This window comes from Paralichthys olivaceus, chromosome 6, assembly GCF_024713975.1.
Source record: "Paralichthys olivaceus isolate ysfri-2021 chromosome 6, ASM2471397v2, whole genome shotgun sequence".
NCBI lineage: Eukaryota > Metazoa > Chordata > Actinopteri > Pleuronectiformes > Paralichthyidae > Paralichthys > Paralichthys olivaceus.
This window is the reverse complement of record NC_091098.1, coordinates 9969269-9981815: the sequence shown is the minus strand read 5'-3', so window position 1 is coordinate 9981815 and position 12547 is coordinate 9969269. Positions and strand designations below refer to the sequence as shown.

The window sequence follows — 12547 nt, the reverse complement described above, 5'->3', positions numbered from 1 at the left end:
TCTGTCCTCCTCAGCCAGGGATTGTGGGTTCAAGTCCCATCTGGGGTGATTACCAGCATGTGTACCATGTACCAGGATGTGTTGGTAAAAAAAAAAAAATTGTCAAAGACGCACAGTTTTTTTATACACCCTACTCAACTAAATATGTAAGGCTGTGTCCTCCTAGGCCAGAGATTGTGGGTTCGAGTCCCATCTGGGGTGATTAACAGCAGAGTGGCGCAGCGGAAGCGTGCTGGGCCCATAACCCAGAGGTCGATAGATCGAAACTATCCTCTGCTAACAACAGTTTACCAGGATGTGACTGTCAATAAAAATTTCTCAAAGAAGAACTATTTTTATACAGCCTCCTCAACTCTGTCCTCCTGAGCCAGGGATTGTGGGTTCCAGTCCTATCTAGGGTGATTAACAGCAGACTGGCCGCGCGGAAACGTGTGAAACACAGCTCCAAAAGTGCCCCAGTGGCCTAATGGATAAGGCACTGGCCTCCTAAGCCAGGGATTGTGGGTTCAAGTCCCATCTGGGGTGACAAACAGCAGAGTGGCATGCTGTGACTGTGGGTAAACTGTCCTCCTGAGCCAGGGATTGTGGGTTCAAGTCCCATCTGGGGTGATTACCAGCATGTGTACCATGTACCAGGATGTGTTGGTAAAAAAAAAAATTTGTCAAAGAAGCACAGTTTTTTTATACACCCTACTCAACTACATATGTAAGGCTGTGTCCTCCTAGGCCAGAGATTGTGGGTTCGAGTCCCATCTGGGGTGATTAACAGCAGAGTGGCGCAGCGGAAGCGTGCTGGGCCCATAACCCAGAGGTCGATAGATCGAAACTATCCTCTGCTAACAACAGTTTACCATGACGTGACTGTCAATAAAAAGTTCACAAAGTACTGTTTTTTATACAGCCTCCTCAACTACATATGTAAGGCAATGTCCTCCTGAGCCAGGGATTTTGGGTTAGAGGTCCATCTGGGGTGATTAACAGCAGAGTGGCGCAGCTGAAGCGTGCTGGGCCCATAACCCAGAGGTCGATAGATCGAAACTATCCTCTGCTAACAACAGTTTAACAGGATGTGACTGTCAGTAAAATTTCTCAAAGAAGAACTATTTTTATACAGTCTCCTCAACTCTGTCCTCCTGAGCCAGGGATTGTGGGTTAGAGTCCTATCTAGGGTGATTAACAGCAGAGTATCACACTGGAAGCGTGCTGGGCCCATAACCCAGAGGTTGATAGATCAAAACCATCCTCTGCTGACAAAATTTTACCAGGATGCGACTGTTGGGCCCATAACCCAGAGGTCAATAGATCGAAACTATCACAAAGTACTGTTTTTTATACAGCCTCCTCAACTACATATGCAAGGCACTGTCCTCCTGAGCCAGGGATTGTGGGTTCAAGTCCCATCTGGGGTGATTACCAGCATGTGTACCATGTACCAGGATGTGTTGGTAAAAAAAAAAAATTTGTCAAAGAAGCACAGTTTTTTTATACACCCTACTCAACTACACATGTAAGGCTGTGTCCTCCTAGGCCAGAGATTGTGGGTTCGAGTCTCATCTGGGGTGATTAACAGCAGAGTGGCGCAGCGGAAGCGTGTGAAACACAGCTCCAAAAGTGCCCCAGTGGCCTAATGGATAAGGCACTGGCCTCCTAAGCCAGGGATTGTGGGATCAAGTCCCATCTGGGGTGACAAACAGCAGAGTGGCATGCTGTGACTGTGGGTAAACTGTTCACAAAGTAGTGTTTTTTATACAGCCTCCTCATCGACATATGTAAGGCACTGTCCTCCTGAGCCAGGGATTGTGGGTTCGAGTCCCATCTGGGGTGATTAATAGCAGAGTATCACACTGGAAGCGTGCTGGGCCCATAACCCAGAGGTCGATAGATCGAAACTATCCTCTGCTAACAACAGTTTACCAGGACCTGACTGTCGGTAAAAAGTTCACAAAGTACTGTTTTTTATACAGCCTCCTCAACTACATTTGTTAGGCAATGTCCTCCTGGGCCAGAGATCGTGGGTTCCAGTCCCATCTGGGGTGATTAACAGCAGAGTGGCGCAGCGGAAGCGTGCTGGGCCCATAACCCAGAGGTCGATAGATCGAAACTATCCTCTGCTAACAACAGTTTACCAGGACATGACTGTCAGTAAAAATTTCTCAAAGAAGGACTATTTTTATACAGCCTCCTCAACTCTGTCCTCCTGAGCCAGGGATTGTGGGTTCCAGTCCTATCTAGGGTGATTAACAGCAGAGTGGCCGCGCGGAAACGTGTAAAACACAACTCCAAAAGTGCCCCAGTGGCCTAATGGATAAGGCACTGGCCTCCTAAGCCAGGGATTGTGGGTTCAAGTCCCATCTGGGGTGACAAACAGCAGAGTGGCATGCTGTGACTGTGGGTAAACTGTTCACAAAGTACTGTTTTTTTATACAGCCTCCTCAACTACATATGTAAGGCACTGTCCTCCTGGGCCAGAGATTGTGGGTTCCAGTCCCATCTGGGGTGATTAACAGCAGAGTGGCGCAGCGGAAGCGTGCTGGGCCCATAACCCAGAGGTCGATAGATCGAAACTATCCTCTGCTAACAACAGTTTACCAGGACGTGACTGTGGGTAAACTGTTCACAAAGTACTGTTTTTTATACAGCCTCCTCATCGACATATGTAAGGCACTGTCCTCCTAGGCCAGAGATTGTGGGTTCAAGTCCCATCTGGGGTGGCATGCTGTGACTGTGGGTAAACTGTTCACAAAGTACTGTTTTTTATACTGCCTCCTCATCGACATATGTAAGGCACTGTCCTTCTGAGCCAGGGTTCGATCCCATCTGGGGTAATTAACAGCAGAGTGGTGCAGCGGAAGCATGCTGGGCCCATAACCCAGAGGTCGATAGATTGAAACCATCCTCTGTTAACAACAGTTTAACAGGACGTGACTGTCGGTTAAAATGTCTCAAAGAAGAACTATTTTTATACAGCCTCCTCAACTATATATGTAAGGCTCTGTCCTCCTGAGCCAGGGATTGTGGGTTCGAGTCCCATCTAGGGTGATTAACAGCAGCGTATCATACTGGAAGCGTGCTGGGCCCATAACCCAGAGGTCAATAGATCGAAACTATCCTCCGCTAACAAAATTTTACCAGGATGTGACCGTTGGGCCCATAACCCAGAGGTCAAAAGATCAAAACTATCCTCTTCTAACAACAGATTACCAGGATCTGACTGTCGGTAAAAAGTTCACAAAGTACTGCTTTTTATACAGCCTCCTCAACTACATATGTAAGGCACTGTCCTCCCGAGCCAGGGATTGTGGGTTCGAGTCCCATCTGGGGTGATTAACAGCAGAGTGGTGAAGTTGAACAACTGTACATAGGAAACTGGACTTGCTTGTGTTTCTTGAAGACTTTTCATCTGCAACCCAAAAAGCTGTCTTTAGTTCTAACTGACTATGGGAGGTTTCAGGCTTTACACCTCTGTCAGTCATCTACCTACAATTCAGTCCTGAGTTCTCTACCCAGACACCTCAATACCCAACCACACCCCAACTCCTGTGACCCTAAAGACCCAAATAATAGCAGGGTCATTCTATAACTTACAGGTAATAACAGCCATTCACACCTTGACTCAGGGTAAAACAATGATCCATGAGCCATTGGGGGTTTCAACGACCTACCTGTTTAACCCAATGACTCTCAAAACAAAGACCCACAGAGGTAAAATACCTGAAACCTAACAGTTACAACTGAAGACGCCTTTTGGATTAGAGGCAAAACATCTTCCAGAAACGTAAGCAGGTCAAGTTGCTTGTGTACATGTTGCTCCATAGTGCCGTATTTTCACGGAAATTGTGTGAAAAAAAAAACTTGTGAAACATGCCAGAGTAGCCTAATGGATAAGGCACTGGCCTCCTAAGCCAGGGATTGTGGGTTCAAGTCTGAGAGCAGAGTGGCATAGCAGAAGCATGCTGGGTCCATAACCCGGAGGTCAATCAATCAAAACTATCCTCCTTTATCTGACTTCTTCCAGGAGGTAAATGTCTGTTATTTACTGTTTATAATTGTTGCAGAGAGAGAAACTTTGGCTGCTTAATACAGTACCTCCTTAAGTTAGTAGATAATGATCAGCATGGAACACATGACATTTCCCAGGTACACAGGTTGACCAATTCATCAGTTAAATCCACAGGCATTAGCAAAAGTGGTGGACAAAAGACAACACAGAGCAGGCTAGTTACTATCAATAACAAGTTTCTGCATAGCATGATGTTACCACCAGACATTAACCTCGAGACAAACATATCAACAATGCCTTAGTGGACTCATGAATAAAATGTTGAGCGACTAGTTTTCATCTACAGAGAGCATGGTAACTTTCTTCCTGGCTTTCATGTCATCATTATCATTTCATCACTATTTTACTGTTTCAGTGCTCCAGTCAAATCAATTAGATGTTTTTTCTGCAGTACAGCTTTTTATATCCAAACCTTTTTTAAGATGGGGTTAAGTCATTCACTTAAATGTCGGACTCAGCCACTTTAATTATTGTCAGCTATGAGTTCCACAGATGAAGAAAAATACCAATTGAAGGTGTCTCTGAACTGCCAGTATCTGAAGAGTAAAATGGCTTTTCTAATCACAGCATTTCTATAACAAAAAATCTCTGTCTGTCTGAAAGAAAAAAACAACATGAATCTCCCACAGGGAGTGAGAAAGAGGACACACATACCAACACACACAGAAATAATGGTGGACACAGAGTCTAACATAAATCCAATATTCATCACACATTTTTGGTTCTCTTTCCACAGACAAGCACACTGGCCCTGAAGATAAACACACGCAAACCACTGTGGTTCAAAGAAATGAGCGGTCGCCTCAGCACAACAGACAATAAAGAATGAGGTGTACAGGGATCCTGGAGCTGAAACAGCTCTGTTTAAGTGTGAACATGTATGCTTATGTCCTCAAAGTGATGTGAACACAAACAATTCACATACATGCAACCACACATAAATACAGGCTCAAGGAAACACAGGCACATATGCAGTGCATGTGTGCTCAAAAACGACAGACCCATACGTATAGCTACTTAAGCAGCTCCGCACATTTTCACATTCACATTTCATTAAAGCTAAATTCCCACCTGGGACAATCCAACAAGGATTCTGTTCTTCCTCACTCTGTAAATTCTAGGTCATGATTAGTCGACTCCAGCCTCATCACATATACTTCACAGACCCTTTGTGTTTCAGCTTACGTAAGCACATGTAATCAGTTGGTTTCTTACTCTATTGTGTCTCTGGTACACATGATAAAGGAACTTGAATCCAACTTGCTATAACTAAAGGCCTCAGCAAAAGACTGAATCTCAAATCCTGTTTTAATTACAAAATTCCAGATATCTTGTTTTTAATTACTTTTGACTGTTATGTTTATTGGCCCTTAACAACAGCTCATCTATCATGGGATGAAGTTCTACCCTATTTGGAGGAGCAGGCTGCTTGTGGACAACTCAGAGTGTGTCAATACAGTTTTCTTCACACAACCATCATGTTCCCATCTTCTACAGTGAGGCAAATTCCACCCCGCTTCTGCTTCTAAAAGGTTAAAACAAATGCCAACAACCATTAGAACTTGTATTAGGCCAGTGCATCCTTTAGGAGGATCCATCGACTCAAATTCCTCCATTAATCAGCCTGTGCTCCTCTTCAACAGCGGCATGTTGATTCAACAACATGTGTTGTGCAACGTGCTGCACAGTGGCAGTGCATGAAGAAGAACACAATAAAGCAGCGTACCAGTGCATGATTCAGTTTTCACCACAGTAGAAAATCCTAAATATATCATATTTTAGTTCAAAGGAGTTTTAACTTTGCCTTTTTAAGGTGGACTCCTTGTGGCTCTGCATTGATTTCTCTGTGGTGGACAAATTGGCCTGGGGCCAAGAAATAATTAAGTTGGCGTTGATCTGGATCTGGGATTTCTGCCACCATATAATTATTTATTTGTTAGCCAAAACTGAAACTGATAGAAATAGAGACCTTATTTCAAAAACCTGAGGGGGCATTTGTGTAGTGAGGTCAGTTTGTGATGGGGAAGCTGCCTTTAGGTGAGAAGCTTGATTGTAATTGAAAGCTTTGCATCTGCTGCAGAGAAACATTGCTACTGATATAGACACATTTCAGCCAATTAAGATCTGCCAAAGAAGTTGTGAATTCAATTGATATATATTATCCACGTCAGGTTGGCTTATTTAAAAGAGAAAGAAGTAGGTGAATGCTAAAATTACTGCCCAACTCTGGTTAGTAAATCTTGAATTCTACAAGCTGTCTGATTAAATAGTTTGACTTCAACCAACTGTACCATCTGTATTTGTGTCTGTACTGTTTCCCCGTGCAATAAATATTATTATTGACATTTCATGTGCACTGAACTTTAGCTGTATTTCTAAATTAATTAATTTGCATACTGCAATCTGGCTAAACTGTCTGAGCAACCTTTAGAGCTGCCTTTAGTACGATAAAACCGAATCCAAAACTAATTTTACAACTGTCTTATAGAGTCAAAACAAACAGTTTAATTAGGGGATCTCACATCAGAACTCTAGAAAGTACAGAATGCTGGGGCCAAAGACAAGACAGTGAATGAATTTAAGAGAGGGGATGACAAAGATGGAGGAAGTGAGCCAGATGAGAAAGAAACAAAAAATGCGAAGGAGGCAGGTGGCGGTGCAGAGAAGAGAAAGGTATAATGTGTTAACATGTAACAGTATGTGGGCATTAACAGGAGAGGGAAGATAGAAAAGTGAAAAATGAGAATCAATGTGTGATTCCTGTCACCTGTGTGTGTGTGTGTGTGTGTGTGTGTGTGTGTGTGTGTGTGTGTGTGTGTGTGTGTGTGTGTGTGTGCATCCATTCGGTGTGTGAGTGAGAGAGATATAGAGAGAGAGAAGAGCAGCAGATGTATTAGACATTGAGAGCAAAGAAGGCTTGAATACTAAAAACTGAAGAAGATAAGAAAAGAAATGTTGCCTCTTACCAGAGTGTGTGAACTGCAGCCTTGGCTGAGATGCTCTCCATGCCTCCGTTAAGGTGGACCCGAGGTGGGCGAGCAGAACCGCCGCCACTGGCCAACACATCCTTTCTCCTCACACACACACAAACAGTCCAACTGTGAGTCCAATCCTACAACTTCGGGCTACTAACAAGTGCACGGGCAGTTACAGTCAAAATCTCAGTGTTGCATTCGGGGCAGTGGTGATTCAAAAGTTGCACCTAAACACATATTCACATACACACACGGGATACAAACTCAGCCCTAAGTGTTGCACTGTTAAAAACACAATTTGAATCTAATTCGAGTCCAAGTCACAAAGATGCTGAATCCAAACACCCTCACAGTCCAAGTGTGTCAGGCTTGAGTAAGTCCAGATCCTTCAAATAATTCACCACTCCTTCTAAGAAGGTAACAGCAGCACTCACACACACAGAAGTTTGCCAGTTTATATTTTTGAGGGTGTGTGTGGGCTTCAGAGATGGAGGGGGAAATGTATTCCAAGAAAAAACTAAGTCGTCTCTCCGCTGCCTCCTCACAGCTTGACAGCTCTCTTCTGTTCTGTCTCTCGTCCCAGCTCCTCTCTGCATGCGACTGCTCTCTCGCTCTCTCACTCTCTCTCTCTTTCACTCTCTCTCTCTCTCTCTCTGGGAGGCGGAGGGAGCAAGATCTCAGATCATTATGGCCACCATGCGCACACACACAAACATTTGCACACACGTCTATTCACTCCTCAGAGAAAACCTAGTTAAAGTGGAAATGAAAGAGACCAATGAGCTTTCGTTTTTGTTCCCATCTAACTCACTCACACTCTTTTTTCCCTCTTTCCTTTAGCCTGTCGCCTTACTCTGTCTTTTTCTTTCTGCGACTTCCTTTCTGTCTTTGTAATTCATAACACTTTAAAAAGACTCACACACAGTGAAACAATAAGACCAACTAAGTGAGTAGGACAAACTTGATCAGGAAGAATGATTTAAAATGAGAGACAAATAAAATACTACGAAAAACTACAATTACAAGCAAAAGCAAACAAACAACAGCATTTGTGTACCTTCATACACATTACACATGTATTAGTATAAGTTGTATTATCCAGTTGAAAAGACATGATAAAAAAGCCTTTTGAGATGCTGTTTAAAATTGAAATTACTCAGCTGGGTTTTAAGACAGATCAGAGCTCAGCTGCCCAACAACAAACACTTACACCAGCTACAAGAGAAGCCACTAGGTCCCTACATCCACACTGTGTGTAGGTTGGTATAGAGAGATGTAGTCCAGGGAATGAAGGGATTTAAGACCAGGAGTAAAAGTAGGATCTCACAAACAATTCTAAAACAAACGTCTTTAGTCTCCTTCCTCCCTTTCATTATTCTCTGTTTCCACTCTTAACCCAAATGCAATCATTAAAGCCTGTGCCTTCTCCAGTGCTCTGTTATTTTCATTAGATGGCGGCTCACTGGGGTACAGCAGCGTCGGCTAAATTTTTCACCAGCTCAAGTTCAATCACAGGCTAGTGGGGACGATTTATTCATTCTCTGGGATAAATAATGAATTTAGGTTGCGTGCAAATGAACAAGTATATGCTCCCTCCAAGGATTTCTGATTCGTAAATAATTTATTCTCCACAGTTATTGTATAATTAGTGCTGGGTTTTTTTCCAATATAACCCAGGAGTTTAATTACATTATTAAATGTACTGTAACCTGGTGTTTACAAAACATCATATAGCTTTTAATTTGATGAGGGCAAGTCTGGTCAGACCCCGTTTGATAATTAACTAGTCTTAATAATTTAACGGAAGAAGCAGAGGACGCCTTGTGGTTAAACAGACTGTCTGACCCTGCTCCTGTGATGGCACGATGCCCTGCTTGAGTGACCTTGAGCAAGACGCTACTGGAGCTTAATTTATTAGTAATTATCATTAAACGATTAAGTTAGTTGTATTGGAGAGTAAAACACTAATTATCCCTTTAAGAGGTCACCGTTATGCACTATTGAATGAGGAACATAAGTAGTGAAACATCTTTAATACTTATTCCTCACTACTAGAGTATCTTTCTTTCAGCCAAACTAGGATCATCTTTCAACAAGGCAGTGCAGGTCGTAATGTGACTTTGTTCACAGCTATTTCATTTGTTACTGTGATCACTACCAATCCTAAACATCCAGGTCAGGTCTTGTACGTATTTTATACAATCTAGTGACATAAAATGCATCAATCCATTGCAGGAATTTACCACAAAACACCAAGCAGACCTTGTGCATTTAAAGCTGCAAATTTAAATATTTTATATTAATACTGGTTGTAACATGTGTGTTTTATCAGTTGGCTATGAGGCAGTTTAAAACAACTTAATTTAATGCAGACTACTCTGCTGAAATGTGCTGAGGCTGCACTGCCACAATTTCAGACAATGGAAAGTCTAAGAACGACAGAAGTTATTTAAAAAAATAACTTTTGCTTTAAAAAAAAAGTGATTAATGTTTCCTGTTCAAAACAGGAGATGTGGAGATTAGGAAAAGAGAAGTGTAAAGGTTAAAACTGGAAAACTTTGACATTCTGTTTTTTCATTATTGCAACATGCAAGTTGATGAGTCACTGTTGCTGCCTCATGATGCATGTTTTATGATCACATGGTTGTTCGTAAGTAGGCATTTTATCTGTCCAGGGTTTCTGCAGGTTTCAACAATCTCAATTTAAGACTCTTTAAGACCAAAATGAATGAAATTTTAAGATGTATGTCAAGTACGACAGTGACAGAAGGAACAGTCCCAAATAACTTACACTTCCCATCATTGATGATAAGGTAAAGTAACTAAGAGAATCACCCTCGAAATGCAACAATATCATGCAAACTACAGACTACTGGTTATCAGTTCCATGTTGGTCTTCTTTATAGCTTAATTACAGTTTGTTAATATCTTAATCATTGAGGAAGAACTACAACACACAGACACAACAAACTTTGCATGTTGCCAAAATATTTCTTAAAAAATATTATTTCAAAGCCTAATCCAATTAAGTTTTATGTATTTTGCCAAATCACAACAAACATTATCTCAATGTGCTTATGATGGAAGTATCATTAAATAAAGACCTCACTTAATGTCTTTAAGACCTGGTATGTAATGTATGTGTGTTTTTTAAGGCCTAAAATTCAGTTTAACACCTCGCTGACAACTTGACACATTTCAACAAAAATGTTCACCAGCCATTCAAAGGTCTTACCTCAGATGTGTGGGTTCTTGTTGGGGGTTGGGTCTTTGGACCTCCCTTCTCTGAGGAGAAGAAAAAATGGAGAAGACAGAGGCATCAGACACAGATCAAGCCTCTTGTTGTGAGTTTCAAAACTGAAAAATGTCACTATCAGCTTGACTTACTGGGACCTCGTAAACTCTGGGGTCATTAAGAAAGGAAAATCACAAGCTTGGTGCCAAATGTGCCTGATGAGTCTGCTTGTTAATTACAACTAATGACCTCCCAGCATGCTGCAACAAAGAGCTTCTGATTTCTCTTTTCAGGAGCCATGTCGATTAGTTAAATAGAGTGTGCACTGTGTCTGCAGAGATCATTACTGGTCTCAGATCCGGCCGCTGTTATTCTCAATCAAGTGAACACACACACACACACACATTAACTCATGCACATTCCCTGTGTTTCATGAGCTCAGTGAGGAGGATGCATAATTTAATGAGCACTGGTCTTGTTCATCTCGTTGTTCTTATTGTTTAGTCTCATGAGGTTGTGCCCTCTTTTCTTTTCAGGCTGACATGAAGCCTAATGTCACTAATTCACTGTGTATCTGTCTGGATCTGTGGACGCAGAGAGGGACACCTGGAACTGGGATTCCACACGGTTTCTGTCGTTTCAAATAAAAGCTAAGGACATTAAAAAGCCCCAGTGGGGTTCGTTGTTAGCTTGAGCACCTGCTCCTTACAGGTCACTTAAAATGTCACACCAAGGAGATTAAATAGGCCATGAATTAGCTTATTGTTGCCTCTTGAAGCAATGCCATAAAGTAACAGTTGAAGTCGTATCATTGCTCTATATCGTTTATTCTGTTTTACAAAGAACTATTTGACACAATGAATTCACTGCACATGGAAACATGTGCCTTAACAAATACATGAAACAGTCACGCTTGGATGGTGGATGCTATGTGACGCTGTTAGCTAGTACAGGGCTGCTTATATTAAGTCCTACCGTTTCATATCGTCTCACAGGTTTAGAGTGAAGGAGATTTATGAGAAAATAAAAACAGTTTGAATCCATTAAATATAGAAAAGACTAAAAACCTCTCACCATGTGGAAGTTTTGGTACTTGTCTAAAGAAACTTCCTGCAGGACTCCAGGGACACGCTTCTCTCAGGTGGGACTGTGCTGCCATCTCACGTTCTTCCTGCCGTTTACCTGATTCACTGAAATTACCCGAAATACCGCGAGACTGTGGGATACCAGTGAGACTTGGTTCCTACACACATTAAACTGCCTGAATTTGGCCCTTCTTTTTTTTGTTGCTTAAAGTAGAAGTAAGACATATTTAATCCCAAACAACAAATAAAGACAGTTCAAATAATCCAGGTGGGAGTCTCATCTGAATTCAATGGGTTTGTTTGTAATGATATATTTGAGCCACTAGAGGTCAGTGTTTGATCGTGTTAACTTCAATGTACTGGGCAAAGGACGAAGATTCTTTACATTACATACAGAAAGTGCTTCAAAGTCATTTTAAGAATATACATTTATAGAGAATTACAGTTGAATGAATGTATGATATGATGAGGACATGTGTGGATATGTGTACAATTATTACAATTATTATTATAATCCCTGAATATCTTTTTGCTGGATTCCCAAAATAAATAAAGCTGTCACATATAATCCGTGCCTTTGATGTGACTGTGATTTGATCTCAGTATCATTTTTATTTTCTAAAACTGACCAATCAGATTCCCAGAGGATGGTTTGAATTTAAATTCTAACAGGGTGGTGGAGGGAGTGTTTCAGAGGGAGTGGGTTTGACTGTCCTGCGCGTCCACGTCGTGATGTGTTGGAACCTTTTGTGTGGGGGCGCGGCTGCTCGGGAGCGCGCCCAGTGCTGAGAGGCAGTGGATCTACTGTAAAATGGGACATGAACACTGTTGGTGATCTTTCTCCGTGAGATGCAGGGGTGAAATAATCTGTAAAATTTATAATCTGTAATATGTAAAATAAACAATCTGTATGGGGGTGAAATCATCTGTAATCTGCAAAATAAATAATCTGGATGTATTTATTATAGACACAAACCAGCAGTTTTTGTTTCTTTTTGTTGTGAGAGTAAATGTGTCAAGATAAACTCTCACCAGAGAAACAAGAAACACACACAACGTGGGTTTCTGGGCGTTTCAGTGCGTTTCAATGCGGGCAGGCTATAAATAAAACTTAAGGAAACAACAGATTCTGTGGGTGTTTGTGTGAGTCACGATCTTGGGGCAATCCTTGTCATGACCCGCAAGTCATAAC

The 12547-nt window shown here is 41.8% G+C and overlaps 1 protein-coding gene and 3 non-coding genes across 5 annotated transcripts in view; 3 read left to right on the top strand and 1 right to left on the bottom strand.

Moving 5' to 3' along the window:
• The window catches only part of sema3h (sema domain, immunoglobulin domain (Ig), short basic domain, secreted, (semaphorin) 3H), a 100301-nt gene extending 92636 nt beyond the window's left edge, over window positions 1–7665 (bottom strand). Inside the window, exon 1 of one of the 2 annotated variants that reach the window (XM_069526673.1) lies at window positions 7027–7665. In XM_069526673.1, coding sequence (XP_069382774.1) covers window positions 7027–7126 — 100 coding nt within the window. In that variant the 5' untranslated portion in view covers window positions 7127–7665. The remainder of the gene's footprint in view (window positions 1–7026) is intronic. The other variant, XM_069526674.1, reaches the window with a different exon arrangement.
• trnar-ccu (transfer RNA arginine (anticodon CCU)) lies at window positions 453–525 on the top strand. Its single transcript has one exon. It is a non-coding gene; the product is annotated as a tRNA-Arg (tRNA).
• trnar-ccu (transfer RNA arginine (anticodon CCU)) lies at window positions 1614–1686 on the top strand. The gene has a single exon. It is a non-coding gene; the product is annotated as a tRNA-Arg (tRNA).
• Window positions 2288–2360, top strand: trnar-ccu (transfer RNA arginine (anticodon CCU)). The gene has a single exon. It is a non-coding gene; the product is annotated as a tRNA-Arg (tRNA).
• Window positions 7666–12547: the final 4882 nt, after the last annotated feature.